The sequence below is a fragment of the Epinephelus moara genome, chromosome 17 (genome assembly GCF_006386435.1).
Source record: "Epinephelus moara isolate mb chromosome 17, YSFRI_EMoa_1.0, whole genome shotgun sequence".
In the NCBI taxonomy this organism is placed as follows: domain Eukaryota; kingdom Metazoa; phylum Chordata; class Actinopteri; order Perciformes; family Serranidae; genus Epinephelus; species Epinephelus moara.
Window position 1 is genome coordinate 11,138,714 of NC_065522.1, and position 25,232 is coordinate 11,163,945.

Here is a 25,232-nt window from a genome sequence, read left to right on the forward strand (position 1 = left end):
GACAACAGATGGAGCCTTTGATATCATCCCCTCAGATCTTTATTTAAAAAACAAAAACAAAATGAAACACAAGATTAAAGGGGCAGGTGTGTGTTTATGTCATGTGAGAGAGAAATGACATGTGGTGTGTGTATGCGAGAAGCGAGACATTGAGAGGCACAGGTCTCCTATATAATGGGAATTCCACAGGCTATTGGTGCAGCTGGTGAATTGAGTTGGCATTCTGCTCCGGACTCCAACATAAGAATAGCCTCCATGCAAACACACACATAGGGTGCCGAAAATACAAAGAGGATTACTATGGTTGCAGATATATCCACAAAGCATGTGCCACACTCCAGCACATTCTGACACAGGGAAATGAAAGGCATACAGCCTGCTCATTATAGCATCTGGTTTGTCCTGGTGTTTATGTGTGAACACCGCATATGAATATCCATCTCTGGATCCAAGCTCTTCAGACACAGAGTCCTGCTATAACTAATAAACTAAAGTAACCAGGCTGTTCTCATGCACTGTTCGTATGTACAGCTACAACAAGCAATGCACTAGAATTCATATATAACCCATGCAATTATGTGACCAATGCATTTACAGAGTAAAGAAGGAAGTAATACAAACAGCAAAAGTCTGCATGAGGATATAGGTTTCGGTGATGGATGGGTCAAACAGGAATGCTGCTCAGCATTGCAGCAAAAAGCATTTTCCCTATAGGCCACCATTATAAAAGACATGTCTGTAAAACTTCTCAGGACACTTGAACTGCAAACTTGGTCAGAAATTATTCTTTCTATTATGAATTTTTGATCCATGGAGGTTTTGTATTTGTAAAACTTCCCCGGAGGTAAGAAAAGCAGTTTAAAAATCTGTGACATCATCACAATGTAAAGTCTATGAGCCGAGTGGGCTCATAGACTCACAGTCAGGGCCAGTGGGAGGAATGCTACTGCGCATATTCAGTGGGCCACATACTGAGGAAGTAAACCCGGAACTAAAAACTTTTTTGCCATGTGTTCCAAGCGAGCAATCTCATCAGAATGAATAGTCAACATCTTGGCATCCGGTACTTTGGTATTATTATTTATCTATGACTTTACCCCAGGAGACTGCTGTTCTTGTTCCATGGAGGGTACTTCGTCACCATCTTTCTTTTCCTAAACCTAACCCACATAACTTTACATGAAGAACATAGCTTTATGTTAGTACGTAAAGTGATGACAGCCAACCAAGTTGCTTTTCCTGAACCTAACCTACATAACGTTACTTTCCTAAACCTAATCTACATAACGTTACTTTCCTAAACCTAATCTACATAACGTTACTTTCCTAAACCTAACCTACGTAACTTAACTTTCCCAAACCTAACCTATGTAACGGAATTTTCCTAATCCTAACCTACGTAACTTAACTTTCCTAAACTTAACCTACATAACTTTACTTTCTTAAACCTGACCTGCGACACGTAACTTTCCTAAAGCTAACATACGTAACTCTACATCAAGAACATAACTTTACGTTAAGTACCTAATGAGACAATACCCAACCAAGTTTCTTTTTCGATACCTAATCTTCTGTAAATACTTTTCCTAAACCTAACCTACGTAATGTAACTTTCCTAAAGCTAACCCTTGTAACTTTATTTGCCTAAACCTAACCAACGCAACTTTGCTTTAAGAATGAAATTTTACGTTAGGTGTGTAACGTGATGAGGCCCAACCATGTTTCTTTCCTAAACCTAATACACGCAACGGTTACTTTCCTAAACCTAAGCTATGTGACTTTACTTGCCTAAACATAAGCTATATAACTTTATGTTCAGTACACAACTTCACGAGAAGTACGCAAGATAACAATGCCATTCGTTCCTTGCTAATTCATTAGATATTATATGAACCGTTGCATGTGCATTTTTGTAAGATATCAAAACCACCACTGTAGGGGGATACATTAAAAAACACACCAGTAGCTCAGATGTATGTATTTATAGACGTGTAATGTACACTAACATTGACTTGGTTGTTATATTTCATAAAAGTATCAGTGCCCTTGCACACATAATGCAGTTTTGGCTAGTTTAAATGATCTATGTCAAGAGATCTGTCCATGACATTTCCATGTGATTAAGGCAACAATACTGAGGCCGAGAAGTTCTTGAGCACTTGTGCTCATTCAGCCAAGGAATCTCAAGATGTTCATTCATTTGCAAATTGAGGTTGAATGCAGAAAAAAAAAAACCTCACAATCTGACAAACCTCAGCTGGTCAAACAACATGCCATCCTCTCAGGGTAGGAAGAATAAAGATGCATGCCCCTCTGTTCATGCATTATGTCCAAAAATTGACGTGGATTGTCAAAATTTTGTCAACTTTGGTTGTGAAGCAGTGGTGCAGGCGAGGGTCAAGAAATGGTCGTACAGGACTCGTGCTTTACTGGGTCAAAGACTTATGAGCTGAAATTACAGTCTTTGCCTTCCATATGGCCATGAATAAGAATGCTGTATAAGAAATTATTGTTTGTCACGATATGGATATTGTCAAGATGTTTTTCAATATTGACACTGTCCACAATAAAGGCACATTTTGAGGTCATTTGGGGTGCTAGTCATGCATGAAAGTAAAGTAAATTGGCAGTGTTTGATAACAGATGGCAGCTAAAAACGTGAGGTGCAGTGGGCAAGTTTCTTGCCTGGATTACATATAACAGTTTCTACATTGTTGGCACAATGGGTTGATGGTAAGCTACACCCAGATAATCTTTATGCAGCTTAACGCAGTGATTTCTTCTTCCCTATTTGTTGAGGTGGTAAATCAGGATGGGTATAGCTTAAGAAGACCAAATGTCCTGCTGTTTCAGGGGGCCTTGAAGGGGTCAGTGGGTGTGTGGTTGAAGCTGGCATCGGCGAAGATGGCCAAGGTGCCCACAGTGGTGAAGACGACGAAGATCCAGAGGAACATGCGGTCCACAACCATGGCCACATACTGCCAGTCCTCCTTCAGCTGGAGGATGATGAATGATTGGATGAATGGGGTGGACATGTTAAACAGAATGGGGGGAGGAAGAACGAGAAGTTGGGAAGAAGTAGTCGTGGAAAGGTGGGAAAAGACAGATGAATAGATGGGATAAAAAGAAAACAGAGTAGAGTTCAGAAACTAAATGATGGCCTTTTTATGATCCATATAAGCTAACCCAGACAGGCAAACTTACAGCTTCATAGTCCTTCTCAGCCTGCAGAGCCTCAGCAATATATGTGATGGCCTCTATGGCTGATTTGAGCTCGTCAGGTAGCGTGAGGTAGCTACTGGGGCCATCAATAAACTTTCTCAGATCTGTACACATACCTTCCGGCTGGAACCTGAACAACAAGACACACAAACATTAATGTCACAGTAAAATACCAAGAACGCATATTTGATATTACAAATAAACCTCAGGACTGATTCAGGATAAATGAAGTGTGTACACATAAACATCCAAACCGAACACGAACTTGCAGAATGCAGTGACCTGTGAGCAGACTAATTAAAGCTGTAAAACAGTAAAGCGTCTATGAGGCAGGCTGCACGTCTCCTTTGCACTCTTCTGTCATTCAGAGAGGAATAAAGAGAAGGTCAGAGGAGCTCCCCGGGCTCGCTCTGCCAGTGTGGGAGTCACCACTCTGCATCTGCTGACTGGGCTGTTCTGGCTGAGAAACCGTCCCTGTGCCTGTGTGTGTGCATGTTTCTGTGTTTACTTGTTGCTCTTAGTTACCAACCGTCAGCTGCGATGGTGTGCCAGCGGTTGCTGGGGGAAGCTGGGAGAGGGTGCCTGTGGGTGTTTTCGTAACTCTGCTGTCTCTGTTTTCACATGACAGGTCTAACAGTAGGTCAAGTTGTTTTTGTTCCTTATGAAAATCGTAACAAAGAACATTAGCACAGCCACTGTGAGGTACTGGTTGCACCAGACCAAGTAATGCTGTAGAAAAGTTGCAGCAAAGTTTTCATTTGGTAGAGGACAGATGTGCTATTTCTTAATTCAAAATCTATATTGTCTGTTGAAGAAACTCATAGCATTCCTCATTAACCTTTTCTGCTCTGCTTTTCCCTGCTGATTTCCTATGCATTCTGGTGCAGAGTGTCCTTGAGCAATGACACATGGATTTCCATTGGCTGCTTCCAGTAGAGCGTCCGTCACAGAGCTCTAATACTTCTATAACTTTAAGTAGTGATACAGCACGACTCTCTCTGCAGGACGTCACAGCTAAGACATTTGGTTGAGAAATGAAATAGCCTCTGAAATAAAAGGGTACTTCTGGTTTATGTAGTTTTGGCCATCATTTCTATCAGTCATGATAATATTGTACTCACCCAAGTATCAAAAATGTCCAAAGGGGCATGACAGATGAGCAATTAGACATCCAAACAGGCTGTAAACAGCTACTTTTGCCAGATTATCTAAACCAATGATTCTCAAAATACCTCTTCTCCACAAACATGGACTAGGTTATGTTTTGGTGCCAACATCTAATTTTGTACCATTCATAGTATTCTGACCAAAAAATATTTGGTTCAGAACCCAAAAAGTTGGTTCTCAGCTGGAACCAAAATATAGCAAGGTTTCCATGACCTGAGTAGTACGTTCGCTATCTTGCAAGGGGTCCTTAGCTGAAAAAAAAATTGAAAACCTCTGATCTAAACCACTTTATTCTGAGGTCAAACCAAAAGCGTGTATAGAAAATGTCTGTCATAACCCCTTATTGCGTGTACATACAACCATAGCAAGTGTAGTAGGTCAAAGTAAGAAGTTCAACTAAACCGATGTAAAAGTTCATATTAAAAGGTTCGGGTAATAATATTTCTTTGGTTCTCTAGGGGATTGTTGTAAACCTGACTGACTGCTTGTATTTCTGTTCTCTTTTTTGTTTTCTAAATGTCATTATCACACATAGGATTGAGGGTCAAAACCAAGAAAATAAGAAATAAAAAGGAATTCATGTCATGGGATTTTTGGGCCTATTATATACAATGACAAGGAGCAGAAACACATAGCTCACAGGCACACAAAAATGCATGCAGCAATGAGTGTTCCTGCATATAGTGTTTGTAAAATTCGTCTATTAAACTAGACATAATGGAAGCAGTATTTCCCCTTAACAAAATCCCTTAAGCTCATCTACTCTTGGTCCTTGCCATGACCTTGTCCAAACCCACAACATTCTGACATATTAACATTTTTCTCCTCGCACAACAGCTGCTTCTGTTATGAAACACCTCAAATATTAAACACCTTACATTTTCTACATCCTATGAAAAAAAAAACAGACAAAATGAGGACTTGCAGGCCATGCAGCTAACCACCAGAGGGCAGTATGGCACTGTGTCTTTAACTCTAAACATTAAAAGGGAGAGTAACCTGACAGTCAGGACAAAGTAGAGAGCTGCTTTGTATTCAGTGCAGCAATTTTGGGGGTTTACAATGCAGCGCTGCCGTCGCTGCTGCTCCTGCAAGTGTGGCAGGTGAAGAGGCTGTGACCTAAGAGAGGTGGAGCCTCATCAGATAGAGAAAGAGGGAAAGATAAGAGAGGGAGGTAGAGAGAGGGGGAGAGACACAATTTGGCCTCTTCACCCCCTCCTCCCTTCTCCCTCCTGCGTGGCTCAAAGTAGCACTTCATCAGCGAGAAGTAAATGACTATTCAGGAGACTAATTCAACTAAAAACTGGCTGCGTCTGGTGCCAAGACATGCACTAAACCCAATTAAGAAGGTGGGTGTGAATGTGTGTGTACGTGTGGGCTCAAGAGAGATACTGCTGTCTCATCAAATTGCTCTAATAGAGCATCCCTCCCCTCACTCTTCCGTCACCCGTTCTTTCACCTAGACACGCAGCGTCCCGCTCTAATGTGTCAGAGTCGATTTGTGCGGGTCATTATTATTTTAGCAACGATCCTCTGCCGCCTCAAGTCTTTCCCCCTAGACATATTTCAGTTCTCACAGGAGGTGAAGGATAGAGAGAAAGCCACGGCTACAGACTGTGAGGAGTGTTTTGGTGTGTATTAATAGAGCAGCAGGGAGGCTGAATATTTAAGGGTGTTACATAGTGACTGATTCCCAAGACGTACAGTTGCTCGTTTTACCAAATTCACCCAAACAAGGTCACCCATTTCCTGTGCACAAAGTATAGAGACTTGGGTCAGATTGCTAAAACGGTTTGTCACTTACTTGTGTGCCAGCATTGGCCCAAATCCAGCCCTGAATTCAACAGCTTCAGGGGAAGCACTCAACAGTGTAGGTTTCATTGGAGGTATTTGGTTCTAACATCTATATGCCCTTTTAAAAAATGTTCCTCCTTAAGCAAAATAGCTTTGTTTTGTACTTTTTAGCATACTGCCCCCACAACTTTAATTTAAATGCACTACTGTCCTGGTGCAAACACCTCTCAAAGTCTGAGCCAAAGGTCAAAAAGTGAAGAGCTAATATTTCATTCCTAAACAATGTGTTCCCTGATCAGTTCCAACCTTGCAATGGCCCCAAAACTGAGGATAACTTTACTTGGCAGCCTGAATTTTGGCAGCTGTTAGTGGAAGCATATAAAATCTGACACTGTGATATTTACACACAGGACGCGTGATATGTGACAGTGATCTTAAAGAAGATGTCTAAGTGTGTTGGCACAAAGCCTTTAGAACAGTCTAAAACCTAAAACACATCAGTGTGTCAACTTGATTTCTTATGCTTTTCCTTATTTTCTGGCATATAATGTTATAATGTCAGATATTTGTATTAAACATGACCAAAGTTTCACATAATGAGGTAAATGTACCTAAAAGTAATCCCTGTGAGAAAAAAAACTCACTAGCCTACACTGCTACATGAAGCTACATGCTAACATAGGGGAAACCTGGAAACTTGGTTTTTAATGTTGTTAAGTTCTCCAGTCATATTCTTGCTTGACCATGTCCAGTTGTGTTAAGAAGCTTTTAGTGGCAATTTTTTATAGGAGAAAATTCCACTTTACTCCATTACAGTCACTCCCCAGATGCAATGACATGACATGTATACCTGCAACCACATTCTGTTTGGAGCCTACATTACACGCCCCTAGAAACTAAACCCACCACCAGCACAAGACGAACAAACCAGTGCGACGGTTACTTGAACCTGGCTACATTGCCATGTTGCAGTAAATAAATATGAGGCCAAACATAGCAATAATCTACTTTATGATTCACTGTACATGACGATGTGATTCAACTTATAAGTAACAAGATATAACCTTTATCCTAACCCTAACCCTAATGTTATGCGTCTTTCTTTTAACCTAACACTTCATAGCTAGCTAAAAGCTAATTAAGCAGTTTCTTCAGGTTTCCACTTCCGGACCAAACGGCGAAGGCTGATTTTGAAATGACACGTAGGTATGATGGGTGAATAATGTAGCTGGTGGGTGGTGTCAAGTAGCTGTTTCAGCATCAGCTATACCTACAGCTGGAAACACTGACCAGTCAGAGTAGACTTTGCTTTCTTGGGAGAGGGTCTTATAAGCCCCTTTTACACTGACAGATTTTCCGCGAATGTTGGGCCATTTTGCGGGCAAGCTGTGAGTGTTTAGACACACAGAGCCGAATAGGCGAATTGATCCGAGGTGCCCAATTTTCCGCCTCATAGGGTCATAATGGCAGATCCCTTTTAGTTTAGACAGACCGAGGAGGCCTTCCGCAATGGGAGGGGCTGTTGATGACTTGTGGGAGCAGCTGTTGATGACGCCGCATGTGCAACCCACTGGTGGTGGATAAACAGGAAACAGCTGATAGCAGGAATTAGCGAGCAGCTAGTAGCAAGAGGGAATCGCAAACCTGAAAGACACTATAAAGATGAGCAACTGGGGAGACAAGGAATAGCGCGCCCTCCTTGTCCTCGCAAACGAAAAGGCCATTGACCGTCAGATGATGGGAACGGTGAAGAACAGGCCGACTTACGAGAGAATCGCCGAAGGACTGACCAGCTGCGGCTTTCCTCCCACGCCACTGTTTACATAACACGCTGAGCTACATGTTTTGTTACTTGCTCACGCCCCCCATTGCCCCGAAAAAGGCGCATTCTGTATAAACAAAAGTAGGTAGATAGCATTTTGACGCACTGCCCAATTTTGTTTTTATACTGCCAATGCTGAAAAAAGACTGTAAAACGCTCTCCTGCAAATTTGCACAATTCCTATCTAAAAAGGGCTAAAGAGACAGGTGCTAAAATAAAGCGTCTCAGAAAATGGGTGAATACGACTATATTAAGGTAGACAGTATGATTAAAAAAAAGTGTTTGTTGACCGTTAAAGCATATAAACATGTTTTTGCTGAAAACCAAAATAAGAGTATGAACCTGAAAATGAACGTAATAAGTCCCCTTTAATCTAGAAAACAACTGAGATATGGTTATGGGAAAATAAAATATTTGTAAACATATATTAAAAATGGCGGCACAGTGGTTAGCATTGTCGTCTCAAAGCAAGAAAGTTCCTGGTTTAAACCCGAGGTGGGGGGTTTGCATGTTTTTCCTGCGTCAGGAAGGGTTTTCTCCAGGAGCTCCGACTTCTTCCCACAGTCCAAAGACATACAGGTTAACTGGTGACTCTATGGGTTTGAATGTGAGTGTGAATGGTTGCCCAATATCAGCTGGGATAGGCTACAGCCCCCTGCAACCCCCAACAGGATAAGCGGTTCGAGAAAATAAATGGATGAATGTATTAAATATCCTTCCTTTCCATATCTGAGGTAACAGCTACACCTGGTGATGCTTATTAATGTAGAATGGGAGTAATATGGCTGTGGGAAAACAGCAAATGCTGTCCAGCTGACTTCTAAGATAACCTCCTACACTCACTTTAACATGAAACTCTATGAATACTAAACACAGGAAATGATAGCCTATATAAGCTACTGAATTTCATTTTATAGTGCAATCAAACACATTTTGGCAGTTTTGCGTTTCTACTGCACAAAGTTATTACTTAAACATACAACCCATGTGAAGGTGAGTCAGATATGGATTATGTACAAGTGGATATAAAACTGAAATTAAAGCTTTTACGTGTAATGCGCTCGCATGTTGAGGTCACACTTTATATAGGGTTTGAAAGACCTCTTTCACAACAAGCATAGAAAGGGAATTGTTCCTTGAAAGACCTTTGTGTAACGCTTGGGTAGATTTGTGTCTTATCGTGCCCACTTGCATCTTTCCATTAACTTTGTATGCATAAAATCACATGAATTCTGAACACGTGCACACAGGTATTCACAAACATGTTGACCAAAATGCATACCCACACATACACATGCACAACTACTAATACATAAACCTATAGTATGACCCTGAACTCTAGAGCAGGTTCTCACCTATTGGGCTTGGGGAACAAAATAGAGGAGTCAGGCTTGCGGATGAAGTATTCATCGGCCACTTTGCTGATGGCGACCACCTTTTTCTCTCGGCGGGGCATGGTCTCCAGGGAGAGAGGGGTCTCCACTTTTGGCCGCAGCATGCCCAGATAAGGAGGCAGCATGTGGATGAAAATCTAGGGGTAGAGGAGAGATGAAAAGCACTAGAGTTACCTTCCACTTCATCTAATTTTACGCAAGTTTGGAGATCACAAATGTAAAAAAAAAAAAAAAACCCATTCATGTATATTTATTTGACTCAAAACCCCATTGGTAAAGAGAAGGTTATTTAACTGTACTTTCCACTTTCAGTCAATAGCTTCTTGGCCCTCCTAGACCTCCGAAATCCATCGTCTTTCCTGGTAATAAAAATCCATTTGTTTGGATTCCTGTTCCGTGATTTATGAGACAGCTGAAATGTACTTGCCCTGTATTTGCCTATTAAGGCTGAGAAATGAGTCAAAATGTTGAATTTAGCAGTGAGATAACCTTTGAGAACAGTTGCTGCTGAATGATGTGGGTGGGGAAACCAAATGGGCGATGCTTTCCAATTCTTCAACGTCTGCTCTCAAGGTGTCCTTGAGCAAATAACATAAACTCTGGATACTCCAGTGGAGCTCTTAAGTAAAGAACAGTTGTACTGGGCAGCTCCCACATGTGTTTAATTAAAATAGAGATAAATGTCTGATAAAACCTCTTTGGCTGTCAGACTTGGACCTGCCTTTGAAAGGAATACAGAGGAATTTGACTTGATATAACAGCAAACCAATGGGCAATATGTTAGTCTTGATCAATATCACAAATGCTGTTTGCCCCTGTTAATGGTTCTTTTATCTGCGCTTTGAAGTGCTTGGATATCCTTCTTTTGAAATAACTATTGGCTTGCCTGTATTGACAGATGGATGTCAATAAAAGCCCTCTGGCAAGGTTCATACTATACTCTGGCTACAATGGAGAAAGTATCAGGAGGTGAGGCAGCTTGACTTGTATTGTAGTTTCAAAGATAAAGAGTGACTTAGCTTTTATTCAGAATCAAATATGTCCATGTTCTTATGTGACCTTTCTTTCTATCCTCTCATTTCCCAGTATACTGCAACACCTGTCATGTTTCCCATACACTGTTCTCTCTGTGTGGGACAGCAGAGCAGTGACTCACACATTGTGACATGATCACAGCAGCAAAGCAGCCAAACAGCAGGAGCTCTAAGACACTACTTCAGTGTGTGTGTGTGTGTGTGTGTTATACGATGCTAGCATAGCTGATTTTAGAATGTTTGACTCTGCATAATAAAAACAGACTCCTGGCCAACAATAAGTAAATACAGGATTTAGTATTTTCCCACCAAAATCAGTCCAGTCAGCAGAAAAAAATGTTGGCATCGTTCTTTTTTGCAGACCACGAATATGTTACATCTGTAAGTTTCATATGTATAATATCAACGTTTCTAACATGACAAATTGCACGAGCTGCACTTGTCATCTGGAGGTGGAGGGAATGGCATGACACCTAGGTGAGAAACCTGCCAAGCTACAGACCGCTGCAAACCACTGTTTGAGAGCAATAAACAAAAGAAGGCGGTTGTTTCCTAAGCGAGTCACTGCTGTGTTTCCAGCAACTTTTTAGCTACCAAACATGGCTATTTTAGCAACCTGCTGCTGTGTTTCCACCGGGGATTGTGCTGCAAAAAAGGGTTGTTTTTTACCCAGACTATGTTGTGTTTCCTGCCAAAATAGTGCCATAAAAAGCTATAGATTTTTTTCCCAAGACACTGCTGTGTTTCCTGTCTGGATAGTGCTGCAGAAAGGGGTTGTTTTTTGCAGAGACATCACTGCATTACCAGCCAAAATAGTGCTACAAAAAGAAGTTGTTTTTATAGAGACATTGCAGAGTTTCCAGTCACGATATGGTATGAAAAGCGGTTGTTTCTACAGAGACACCACTGCATTTCCAGCTGACAGAGTGCTATGAATAACAGCTATTTTTTAGACATTTTTAGACATTTAGACATTAGACATATTTTTAAGACATTGCTGTGTTTACAGCCAAGAGAGTGCTATGAAAAGTAGTTGCTTTTTAGAGAGACATTGGTGCGTTTCCTATCGGGATAGTGCCACAAAAAGAGGTTGTTTATAAAGAGACATCACTGCATTTCCAGCCAGAACAGTGCTACGAAAAACAGTTGTTTTTTACAGAGACATTGCAGCTTTTCCAGCCGGGATAGTGCTACGAAAAGGGATTGTATTTTATCGAGACATTGCGGCATTTCCAGTTGTGATATGCTATGAAAAGCGGTTGTTTCTACAGAGACATCACTGCACTTCCAGCTGAGAGAGTGCTATGAAAAGCAGCTGTTTTTTTTACAAAGACATTGCTGCATTTACAGCCAAGAGAGTGCTATGAAAAGCGGTTGCTTTTTAGAGAGACATCGATGCATTTCCTGTCGGGATAGTGCCACAAAAGGGAACTGCCCATTGGTCCGACATCCCATTGTTCCGACCATATTAAACCCATTGTTCCAAAGTCCTGTTGTTCCGAAATCATCATGATGCCCTGTGGTTAAGGTCTGGTTAGGTTTAGGCACAAAAACCACTTGGTTAGGGTCAGGAAAAGATCATGGTGTGGGTTAAAATGAAAAAGAAAGTGACAAACACATAAGCCGTGAGCCTGCTTCGCCTCAAGCCTTTCCCAGCTGACCCAGAGCCGGTCGCGGCGCACCATCAAGGTAGAAATACGCCCGCCGGGAGCCGTTCAGCACCGCGGACCGTTGGACTAATGGGATGTCGGACCAATGGACTGTCGGACCGATGACACGGACCCCCACAAAAAGCGGTTGTTTTTAAGGAGACATCACTGCATTTCCAGCCAGAGGAGTGCTACGAAAAGCAGTTGTTTTTTACAGAGACAGCTCTGCGTTTCCTGTTTGGATAGTGCCACTATCCCAACACAAGCAAATGATCTTTTCCTAATCATAACCATGTGGTTCTGTGCCTAAAACTAACCACACATTAATCACAGGTTGTTAAAACTTTAAGTTTCAATGTAACTGCTATAGATAGTGTACAAATGTTAAGTTTGCCAAAACATACAATGCCATCATTTATCCTGGAGATTGAGTTGTAAAATTTGATCTTTGGCAGAGTGGAGAAGATTTTAAAACATATCTTGCTCTTTATGTAGGGAGAAAAACAACAATTTGGTGAAATGAAATGATAGGATAAATACTTGAAAAACATGCTTTCACGTTGCACATATAAACCTGCAGGTGATATTCTCCCCACGTTCGAAGCAAAGTCAGGCCAGTTTATCTGATTAATTAATGGTTAGCCAAACTACTTTTCAGTTCACCCCACCATTGGCTCTGCTCTGGAATATTCCACTTGTGACACCTGTATAAACAAACAGAAGTGGATCCAGGAAGTAATGAAAGCACATAAAATACACAATCTACTCAGTGCAAAGTGACTGTGATTGGATAACAAGGTGGTTAGCACTGCGGCCTACATTTCAAGCCTTTGCTGGTTTTAACACACTTTTCTTACTGACCCCATGTGACACCTGTTAGATTTCCCACAGTTTGGCACATCATGAGCTGTGGATATAAGAGAGAAAACAGCACTCTGGAGATTCCCACTTCATCTACAAAGAGCTTATATCACACCAATGGCTGCTATAACTCAGCTAGTGTTGCTGCTCTGCCTATGTGGGACTCTGGCAGACACTATCGCAGCCGCAGAGAGCATCCAAGGCGACATCAAGGCTGAGCTGAAGGAGCTGAGAAACACACCAAGGCTGCACTCGACACCCAGAGGATCCTGGTGGGTGAGCTGAGGAGAGAGAGGTCAGCCCTGAGTGCCATGGCCATCTGAGTTGAGCGACTGGAGAAAGAAAATGAGATGCTGAAGGCGTCGATCAAGATGGGGAAGGAAGAAAAAGCAGCAGAGATGACGTCTCTCCAGGGACTGAACTTTGGTGTCACTAAAGTGGCCTTCTCTGTAGTTTTAAAGTGTGCCGTTGGAGAGACATATGGACCATTTGACACACTTACAGAAGTCATTTTCAAATGGGTCGACACCAACACTGGCAATGCCTACAACCCCACAACAGGCACCTTCACTGTACCTGTGAAAGGAGTCTATTACTTCAGGTTCAGTAGTGTAGATAACCGTGCAAATATGTGGATGGGTGTTTGCTTGTTTAAGAATGATCAGTCTGTTAAGTACGAACAGTTACAAAACGGTGATGGTCATCTGAATTTGTCCTTTACTGTGATTCTTCAGCTGGAGAGGGGAGATGTTATTGACATCCGTATATTCCCTGATACAAGATTTGCGCCGTCAGCCTGGGGGGATGTCAACCTCTCTGGCTTCCTGCTATTTCCTCTTTGAAGTCTTAAAGAATGTTGCATGAAAAATAACAAAGAACAACTTTTCTTTGACATGTGCCAGATTTCTGACAAAGACTACGAGTCAATGTATTTCAAAATGTAGGATTTTTCCTTCCTTGTGTAAGCTGATTGACTCGGATGTGAGGATTCATTTAAAAAACAGCAGAGCTAAATGCCCAGCATGGTACCATTAGAGCTTGGTAACTAATAACAGAATACTAAGAGGAGACAAGTCAGTGTTTCCCTCATTTGTTCAAATTCAAGATATTGTATTAATACTATGAATAAATGTCATTAAAGTGTGCATGGTATCTGTTATTGTTGCTTGTTCTTGGCTTTTTTTTTTTCAATGTATTACAATAAACGTTTGTATAAGAGAAGTGGATGTAGTCATTGTGATGTCTCACTGGGCTGTAGACCTTTGTAGTAGCGACTTGTCAATCACAAGATGGCCACACCCTTCTGTATCTTCTATTTTACCATAAATTGGGACAAAATGGACATCATGCTGTGTTGAAGAAGACTTGACACTAGCGATTGTGTACACAAAAACATTAGAAAAATGTTCACTGAGGTAATAAATTAAGTGAGAAGTATGGTCATATTCTCATAGACGTCAACAGAATCTGACTTGCTAGAATCAATAGAGTGGCTCCCTGCTGGCCATTATAAAGAATGCAGGTTTAGGCACTTCAGCATGAATCTCTATCAACAGATATCTGCAAATGTATGCAGAACCTGTAGGTAACGGGTCAAGATTTTGGTATTGGAAGCGTTCCGGTATCCCTTTGTAATCTGATAGGCTGACCGACTGCATTTGAGCGGCAGGTAAACAGTCCATATGGAGGGATGGATTGCATTTGCCCATTGCAATTTCTGAACCCATTGTCTGACAATGATTTAGCATTACATTAGTTTTTTTTTTGTTTTTTTTAAATGTATCTGCATTCATATGGTATGTAGATATCCATAAATAGAGATTAGTTGTAATGATCGGCACATGCTAGAGGAAGTTCTGGCTGAATATTCCTCTGCTAAACCAAATATCCTGAAATATTGTCTGTCATCAGACCGATAGCTGTTCGTTTCCAAGATCGCTTCCAGATTAACTTCACTTGTCAGACCCAGAGGCTACATCCACTTCTTTTAGAGAGTCCATGATTAGATGAGTCCTAAATCAAGAACAAGATAAACGTATACCTGAACATCTTTAAATTTCCCAATACTGACGCTCTTTGCATAAATCGTCCCTCTCCACATTTCATGACACTGATCGTCAGAAGAGTAGGAGTAAAAAGAAGCAGAACCCATAATGTTCTTTTCTCCCATCAATCCAGTACCAAGCAGTTTAGTTCCATTAAACCATGCAAATCACCTGTGTATAAGCCTCTCAGAGCTGAGTGTTCCCTGAAAGCGTGACAGAAGTTGGAGCTAAGTATAGAGCTGCTGCTCAGGCCTGTAATTAGCTTCACATAATGTACAGTGAGGGCAGCAGCCACTGATGGAGGTTAATGGTATAACATGACATTCAGGTTGTTGAGGACTGTGTCGACCTAATCCAATAGTCTGCCTGAACTGAGACTACCATTACCTACATCTCCAAATTAATTAAAAATTAGCATTACATTAATTAATTGTTTCAAGGCCACAATTTACTACATTAGTGGAGGGGTTGCTTTCCCACATAATGGATGTTGTGCATTAATTTAATTAGTTTTTTGGTAAATTTAAACCCTGATTTGCATTATGTGTAGGTAATAAAATGTGCACATGGTTGTAAGGCCTTTGCATGTGATTGCGCTCATTTGCTATAATTAGTTGGCTGACTTTATAGTTGAATAATGTATTCAAGCCTTAATTAGTTATTGACCAGTCCAAGTTTTGGTAAAGGAAGTGTGTATATTCTTTACTTAATAAAAGTACAAATACTGTAGTCTAACAATACTCCACAACAAGTTAAATACATTACTTAAGTAAAATGAAGTATTAACAGCAGAGTGTACTTAAAGTATCAAAAGTAAAATTACTCATTATGCAGAATGGCCCATTTCAAAATAATATACAGTATATTATATCACTGGATTACAATTAAGTGATGCATTAATGTGTTCCTCATTTGAATGTTGCAGCTACTAAAGCTGGCAGTGGCACCCCCAGAATTTTTTATTAGGGTGGTCAGATTGAGCCACTGAAAATCCTGGGGTGGCACACCAAAACTAAAAGTCATGACTGAACTTCAGGAATTCGATTATTCTGTTGAAGTGACTGTGTAACTGTCCATAGCATTAGTTCAGGCCACAATGCCAAGCTCAGCTTACATCCCAGCTACATCAGCTTTTCATGCTGTGTCTGACTTATCAGTGTCATTTCTGTTTGTCATTAATGTTGCTGCCTTAGGCTTTCCTGTAAGTGCATGGAAGGGCAGGGAGGTTTGCTCTTCTGCCTCAGGCTTTCCTTGTTTGCGTGTGGAAGGGCAGAGATGTGTGCTCTTTTTGCCTTGGGCTTTCCATGTAGGCACATGAAAGGGCAGAGAGCTGTGCTCTCTCCGCCTGGGGCTTTCCATGCTGGCACGTGGAAGGGTGGAGAGGTGTGCTCTCGCCACCATAGGCTTTCTGTGTAGGCCTAGGAAAGGGAGAGAGGCTCCAAAAGAGAGCCATACCACCAAATATAATGCTGCAAATTGGAATAAAGTTTTCTTTGACTAAAGCGGTCCTGACTGAACTAATATCAGTTACTAGTTACGATTTAGTTCCACAAAAATCCTCTTTTAATCTGTTATGTATTTGTGTATCCACATTTTAGGTGATGAATTATTATTCAAATGGGCTGGTTGTCCTTTTCTTAAAAAGACAAATATACCATTTTAATTTGAATAAGTTAACTGATTGTAGGTAACAGAACATTTACTGGGAACAAGCCTTCTCAAGCTAAGGGGAGACTCGTGGGTACCCAGAACCCATTTTCATTCAGATATCTTGAGGGGAGAGTTCAAGGGACCCCTTTGAAAATGGCCATGCCAGTTGTTCCCCTGCCTAAATTTAACCTACTTCTGGAGTATTATTTAGCCCCCCTTTCCCGCAAGCAATGCCACCATGGTTGGTATCAATGAACGCCTTAGGTTGTCTAGTTTTACAGCATACAACTACTTAGCTTAAAAGTTAACACCACAGCCTCCATCAGGCAGTAATGTTGGGCTCTAATTAATTTTGCCAGGAGGGGGCCAGCCCCTTTGGGGCACTACTGAAAGCTGGAGCACATTTTAATTGCTTTACACACTGCTGGGTATCTCAATCTATAATATTGGATTCTAATTTATTACCTGATTTATAATTTGTATTAATATGAATCTGCAAAGTAAGAAGTAACTAAAGCCATCAAGTATAAGATGTAGGAAGCAAAAGTATAAAGTAAAATGAATAAAAATAATTAATGAAAGTACACATACCTCAAATTTGTACTCAAGCACGGTACTTGAGTAAATAACCTTGTCACTTTCACCACTGCTTTTGATATTATTTAAAGCCTTTAAATTTGACATTGTGTAGTAAACATCAACACAACAACCAGGGTTTACCAAAATGAGACCTCACCTTGCGGACCCACATGGGCATCAGGTGGGTGTTGGGTGAGCGGTGGTGCAGGTTGAGGACGACCACACTGAGGATGACGGAAAACGTGACCAGGATCATGGTGAACATGATGTAGTTGACAATGATGGGGACACCCAATGATGTCTCTGGGATCTTATCAGCCAGCAGCAGCAGGAACACAGTGAGGGTGAGCAACACGTTGATGGACAGACCCATCTTCTCTCCTGGTAGGGGGCAAAAAAGAATACAGTGTACTTAACAATGTTGAGATGGTCTAACATCTCGGTGCCATCTTGCTCTAATTTTCATTCTGATTTTACAATTACAGTGTGTTCCTTTAATTCTTTGTTACAACTCATCTAGTTTAACCAGGACATGGTTTGTTCCTCCTCTTGCTGATGTATCTGAGCAGCAGCTGGTCCATGTAATTCACCAGTAATGACTCTAATAGAAAATTCATCTCCCATCCTAAGTGAAGCTGATTGGCCAACAGCGCCAGGCCTCCCAGGTGGATTCAGTGGTCATTTACAAACTGTGTTTACCACAGATTGGTAAGACTTGGTAGGTAATGAGAAACTGATGTGTATTAGGGCAGAGCATTTTTCTACAGTGAGTCATAGCAGAGACATTTCCCCCACTCACTGCATCACACTGAATTACCACAAAGTTCAATATGTCAGAGTTTTGGTTGATAGCTGATCTCTGTGAAGTACTGTGCAAACAAATTACTGATCAGCTGCAAAAAGGTTGTAAAAGAAAGAAAAAACTTTCACAGATTACCATTTTAGTGCCCTTGACTAGTCTTAAGGGAGGATCATCCTTTGTGAGCATGCATGTCTGTAGAGTATGCAGGAGCACAGAACTTCAGAGGTCCCGTAGGGTGAAAGACTGTGTTGTGTGTTGCTGAGTGTTGGAGATATCAGGCGTAGAGATGTCTGCCTTCTCTCCAATACAATGGAACAAGATGGCACTCAGCTTGTGGTGCTCAAAGCGCATTTGAAAATCTCAACAGCAAAATAATCCACAGATCTTGTTGTGAGTCGTTTCATGTAGGAACTATTTCCTTTCCACCGAAATACACCCACCAACCGCATCAGCACTCAGGAGGAAGTGTGCAACTATTCATGGGCAACAGGCTCTTGCTCGTGATGGCGTAAGATGTAAACGTTCTCGAAACCCAGTCCCATCTAGTTCCATTACATTGGAGAGAAGGCAGACGTATCTACGGCCACTGGACCACTCAAAAAATGTAGTTTTGATTTTGGGGTGAACTGTCCCTTTAAAGTAATATGTTGACTATATTAAAATCAGTTTTTAAAAAGTGTAATTTGTGTGGAATTGTAAAATGCAATCTCCTCCTCATGTCGCTACAGAACAATTCCCTATGGCTAAAGGCTAGAGGGTTTCTGTGTGCCCTTGTATTATGAGCTTAAATAAGTAATTCCACATGGTTATGCAGTGTGTGAGTGAAAGGCACAGTAGGGTCTTATTGGATTCACACACATCTGAGGGAAAAGGAAATATAACCACCTCTTTTCCTAATGTTATATATTCACACATTGGAATTATATGTTTTGTTTTGTAGACTTGAAATTGTTTCTTTGTCCGTGTGTGTAGCTCTGTGTGTGTGTGTGCATGTGTGTTAAGGCAATTCATTGTGTTTACGGTGGTTGTTTCCTACTTTGTTGTAACGTTAAGACCACTAAAAGTCCAGTTATGAATGGCACAGATCAAAGATTTGTAGCAATGTTTTAGTTTTTTAAACATAATCATCCCCCTAATTAAATCATATTTTCTAAAACTAGTTCTGCAGCATGTCTGCTGTAAATACAACAATTGTCTAGAGTGGCCATGATCAGCTCGAGCGGCCACATTTTAATCTTACGTTCTACCTTAACTCCTTGCTGGGGAGCTTCGTGGGAGCGAGCCCCCACTGTATTATTAACTTTTCTTTTCCCCTGATTTTGGTACTTGCTCATTCCTTATTGGGTAGTTCACTGAGTATTGTGGTTGTATCTCTTGCCAGGGTTCGTAGGTTTGGTATTTTGGCCTAGGCTAAAGGTTCAGCTTACAGAAAGCTTCTATATTTGATGATCAGTAATGAAACAGACTAATCTTTGTACACTGACTACCAAGAGATCCAATTAATATGTTCATCTGATTATCTTAACTGGTATAAAGTCAACATTTTATTAGGTATATTTCTCTGTATAACCAAAGTGAGAGCTGTGTCCTCGAACTGGCCACAAAGACAACACGTTTCCACCAGGTGTTGGCCTCTGCCACAGCTGTCCCTTGTCATCGATTCTGTTTGTGATATTCATAGAAAGGATCTCAAGGTAAGAAGGAAGGGGTTCAGTTTGGGGACCTCAGAATTACATCCCTGCTTTTTGCAGATAGTGTGGTTCTCTTGGCTTTATCATCCTTGACTCCAAACTTGCACTGTGGCAGTTTGCAGCCGAGTGTGAGGCCATGGTTCTTTCCTGGAACATGGTGGATTGTCCCCTCTGGATTGAGAGAGATCTACTGGCCTGAGCGAAGGAGTTCAGGTAACTTGGGGTCTTGTTCACGAGTAAGGGTAAAATGAGGCCTGAGATGGATCAGCGGTTTGGCGCAGCAACAGCAGTGATGTGGGTGCTGTGTTGGACTATGACCATTGCGGTGAAGAGGGAGCTGAGCCACAAAGCAAAACTTTAGATTTACCGCTCCATCTATGTCCCAACCCTCACCAGTGGTCATCAGTGGAACTTTGGGTAGTGACTGAAAGAATGAGATCACGGATACAAGTTGCTAAAATAAGTTTCCTCTGTGGGGTGACTGGGCTCAGCCTTAGAGATAGGGTAAGGAGCTCAGACATCTGGAGGGAGCTTGGAGTAGAGCCACTGCTCCATGGCCTTGAAAGGGGTCAGTTGAGGCAGTTCGGGCATCTGATCAGGATGCCTCCTGAGTGCCTCCAGCTAGAGGTGTTCCTGGCATGTCCAACTAGTAGGAGGCCCCGGGGCAGACCCAGAACACACTGGAGGAATTATATATCTTATCTGGCCTGGGAACACTTTGGGATTCCCCAGGAGGAGCTGGACAGTGTTGCTGGGGAGAGGGACATCTGGATTACTTTGCTCACCCTGCTGCCCCCACAGCCACGTGCCAACTAAGCAGATGAAAATGGATGGATGGATAATTCAATTGAAACATTTAATTGTTTCACCTTTTTTCCAAAATGTACAAGTTAATTGTCAGTACTTCCTGGACCTTGTGTTTATTGTGTGAAGCAAACGACACCTACACCTACAGACCAATTACCCACTGAACTCATGTTAACTATTACAGAAATCATGTCTGAACCATGTGACAGAGTACACTCCTCAGCGGATTACTCTCAGTAGTTGTCGGGCTGATTTCCACCAATTTCATTTGGAGGTTATTGATTCAGCAGTGCTGTATGGGAAACAACTATCTAATCTGACACAGAATCCCTTTGTAACAGTAATTGGACAAATGTGTGATTGCCCAATTCAACCAGACAACAACTACACAAATAGGAAACGGTATTAGCAGTTTTAGAGAGCACTGATAAGGCAGTATAATCCTAACTACAGCTAGATCAAAGTGGAAACTGTGTGCATAATAAATCAGACTGTCTCACTGTTAACTGGTTTGTATGCATTATTCTGTATGGTTGGTATACCTGCATCAGGAGGCAGGTAGAAGTTAAAGATGGCGATGATGGTGATGAGGATGCAGGGGAGGATGATGTTCAGGATGTAGTACAGAGGCTTCCTCTCGATGATGAGGTAGAAGGTCATGTCCTCGTATAGATCGTCGTTCATGTTCTTCCTGCTCGGCCTGTGTGTGATGTGCCACTCGCCACCCTCTGGAGAAACATTCACTGTTTAAGAATTTAGATCAGCAAAATGATGGTAACAAACCTGCATACCACAAGAGGGTCCAAACTAAAGTGCAAACACAGTCAAATAAGTAAAAATACTCCTGTGACTATGATTTAGATATTAAGCAAAAAGTGCCTAATGGTAGAAAATTAAAGCATAGTAAAGGATTTTACTGTTTCACACAAAGGAATATATAATCCCTAACTGTGTCATCAAACTTTTCCCTCCCTTCCTAAAAGCCTCTTACTCCCTATATTGCTCCATTCGTCCATCCTCTCATGCGCTCCCAACAAATTCTCACCACTGTAACCTTCGTCCAGTTGGATCTCCCTGATCTCTTTGCCTTTTGAGTCCAGCGCATATTGTATCTCGATCTCTGTCGAGTCGTATGTGTAGGAGCGGAACTGCATGGTGCAGTTTTGCCAGTCAAATGGGAAATATGTTACCTAGACAGAGAAGCAAACAAGGTGGTCACAAGAGTCAGAGGGAAGGAAAAGGGCGGAAGCATTGTTTTTGTTTTACCACACTACATCCGCCAATTGTATCACTGTGCTCACGTAGCATCACTGAGCTGGCTAACATTAAACTCAGCTGAGGAGGTTTACATTTCGCATTATCACAAGCACAAGTCTCTCGTCCATGAGTAGATGCACACTTCCTTCTGTGCAGTGATACTGTTGGCAGGTGTACTTTAGTAGACAGAAAGTAGGTCCTACATGAAACTGCTCACAACAAGATCTTTGGATTATCTTGTGTAACCAGGTCATGATTTGTGGAAAGAGACATTGCTGTTGAGGTTTTCATAGTATTTTTTGGTGCTTTGAGCACCACAAGCTGAGTGCCATCTAGTTCCATTATACTGGAGAGAAGGCAGACATCTCTACGGCTGATATCTCCAACACTACTCAACTCAAACCAAATCAATCTAGACTGATAAATAGCACTACAGGTAAGAGGAAAAATATGAGTTTTAGATTTTGGGGTGAATTTTGTGTGTGTTGATGCCTACCTTAACTCCACAAGAGCTGCAGTAAAGTGCAGGGGGAGTCCAGGTCACTCTGCCAGTACTATAAGCCTGGACATGGACAGGAAGGGCCACATCAAACACCCCATCATTACTGCAAAAAGAGATAAAATGTGAATTAAAAAACTTCTTAAAGAGGTTATGATCTCATCACAGTCTTCCACTGAGGTTTACTGCTCATTCCTTTACTTCATGTTATGAATGAAGTAGTTCATTCATTCATTTTCCATAACCGCTTATACTGCGGGGGAAAAAGAAAGGAGAGGGAGAGAGGGCAATCTGACTTTGTAAAAAAAGAAATATATAACTTTGACTCCACTTAATTTGAAAGACAAATATTGTACTTTTGACTACATTCAATGAAGGCTCTCATTACTTTTGTTTTAAAGTCAGCGGATGATTTTTTTTTTTCTTTTATAAAATGCAAAAGTCCATTAACTGTGATCGTGCAGTTCTGTGTGTGGTTTGTTCGTCAAAGTGGTGTTCCTGTTCCTGTACCTCTACCTCATGCATGTGCTACTCAGACTGGGCAGCTCATTGGTAAAGACAGGTAGAGAGGAGAGGTCAAGCTGTTTCACATTCCTGGCAACACTGTGTAATAGAAGTTGACTTAACCTAGCCTACTAATTATGACTTGTTTACTGGCTAGCAGAGGGTTGTTTTAGAGTCATTAGGTTCTGTAAATGTATTCTGACAATATACAACAATGTGTTGAGGTTAAAAAAAAAAGGACTTTGAATACTTACTCTTTTTTAAAAGCAGGTAATCCAGTACTTTTACTCAAGTAATAAAGTTTTGTAATGTGTGTCCCACTGGTGATGAGCAGTTAAAAGTCTCCATTTGCCAAATATTAACAGCTTATGCTGCTTACTCAGCTGCACTTATCATGTAATGGCAGCATCCCAGGTTTGAATCCTGCCCGAGGCCTCTGTTTCATGTGATCCCACTTCCTCTCACTCAACCTTCCTGTCTCCTTACTCTTTGAAATAAAGCAGAGCTTACAGAAATTAACTACAAAGAAAGCTAGGGTGAAGCTCTGGTCAGAGTCAGTAATTATATCCACTGTACCTTTATTAACTATATCTCATATGTGTGATTATTGCAGTCACACCGCTCCTTCCATTCTGTCACCACAGCTATGGAGTACATCAACGTTTGGCTGCAGTCCCAAACTGCAAGACCCCACTAAAACATTTTAATTGGCACGGATGAAAAGCGGGAACTCGACACATTTCACAAGACACTTCAAAGTGCAGCACTAATGTTGGACGTATACAGAGCTGTTTTGGCTGTTAAGCTCATAACACTGTACACAACAAAGACATCAAGTCAATTAGACACAGATTTAGCCGTCTGTCAGGGTGTAGCGTTTGGTTTTTATAGCACCGCTAATTTAACAAGAAGCTTGTGTCCTTAAAGCGGGCCCTTCTAAAACCCTGTCACCGTGAAGGTGCTGCGGCGTAAATGACCAGCATTGATCATACACACAGAGAAGTGTATGCAAGTCTTTGCATTTGTGTGTATGTTTGTATTTGTGTGTATGTGTGTGGTTCCAAGTGAGCGCCTCCCGGGCTGAAGTAGCTGAGCGGTGTCATCAGAGCAGTTTTTAGGGAGCCATGCTGCTTAATTGCCTATAAAGTGTTGATGAATGGAACAGTGGGGATATTTACAGCAGTGTTAATGGGAGGCTGTGCGGGTGTGTGTGTGTGTGTGTGCAGGGGTGTAAGAAAAAAAGACTACACTGAGCAGTTAGTTTCTAATGTAATACTGTGACATAGTTTTCCCATTACATAGGTACTGTAGTGGACCTGGATTTGGACTTAAACATAATGGGTTCAGGGTGTTTTGGTTTTGCAAGCATATCAAAAAATGTGCAGCTCATTCATGGTCAATCTGGTAATAGATACTTTGTGCCTGTACTTTGTTTTAATCAGTGTTCATAGCACATTGTCTTGTCTTTATTTTGTATCTGCATTTCTTGCATAATGTAGGCTATGTATGTAGAGCAAAGCTAGTAGAATTCCCCTTGTGCTCCACTCTGGAGGAGAAAACTAGTTTTGTTAAATATACATTTGGTGTAAGTTTATGTCATCAACTACTGAAATGCATTAAAGAAAACTATTGACTCTAAATAGATTTATAAACATTCACAAATCAATTTTGGGATTCGGAGATGCAAGGTGTTCTAGAAAAAAACCCTTGCCATGTAAGTTCAGTGGTGGACAAAGTATTCAGATCCTTTAAAGCTGGGCTAGGCGGTTTAAGTTTAGCATCACTGGGCCAAAAGTTTATAATAAACTTTGCACATATTGTAATTTAAGTGGTCCGAGGAGAAAAAGACTTGTGCACCTCCTCTTGGCTCTGTTTTCAAGCTTTGGAAAATCTAGCCCGCAATGGGGGACTTTAGCTAATCACAGGTCATTACAGAGAGAGGGTGTCCCTATTGGCTGTTCTATAAATGCAGATGAGCATGCATGAAGCCTGATTCATAGGTGGATAATCCTGTAGAGAAAGTTCCTAATTCAGCATCAGCAACAACTATCTGCACTGCAAAGCAACCAAAAAATGGAGGCGGACTTATCCAAAAAGAGTCTAAAAGACAGTCTGACAATGAATAAATAAAACATCTGTCAGTACCGCTGAAGCCTTTCAGAGAAGGAGAGAAAATGCTGCTAATAGTTTAGCCTTCTGCTAACCACAGCTAGCAGCACAGCAACAAGTTCTCAGTCTCAGATGACATATCAATCATGAATCATTCATTTGATCTAGCTCCGACAGACATACCGACACACACCACTTTATTCTGTTAAAACAATACTCACAGCTTGGATTCATTTTTATTTTGATCTAAGGACCCTTACGGACTAAAGGAATATGAATAACTTACAGGTTTATCGAGGAATGGATCCACATAATTGGACTATATGACCCCTTCAGAGGTAGCAAT

General features: G+C 41.3%; 1 protein-coding gene across 1 annotated transcript in view; it reads right to left on the reverse strand.

The window, feature by feature from the left end:
• Nucleotides 1–25,232, reverse strand: part of chrnb1 (cholinergic receptor, nicotinic, beta 1 (muscle)) — a 35,534-nt gene continuing 10,302 nt past the window's right edge. Inside the window, exons 5-11 of the mRNA XM_050067896.1 lie at nucleotides 22,271–22,379; nucleotides 21,563–21,707; nucleotides 21,060–21,245; nucleotides 17,375–17,598; nucleotides 9,361–9,536; nucleotides 3,205–3,352; nucleotides 1–2,996 (exon numbers count right to left, since the gene is read on the reverse strand). Coding sequence (XP_049923853.1) covers nucleotides 2,850–2,996; nucleotides 3,205–3,352; nucleotides 9,361–9,536; nucleotides 17,375–17,598; nucleotides 21,060–21,245; nucleotides 21,563–21,707; nucleotides 22,271–22,379 — 1,135 coding nt within the window. The 3' untranslated portion in view covers nucleotides 1–2,849. The remainder of the gene's footprint in view (nucleotides 2,997–3,204; nucleotides 3,353–9,360; nucleotides 9,537–17,374; nucleotides 17,599–21,059; nucleotides 21,246–21,562; nucleotides 21,708–22,270; nucleotides 22,380–25,232) is intronic.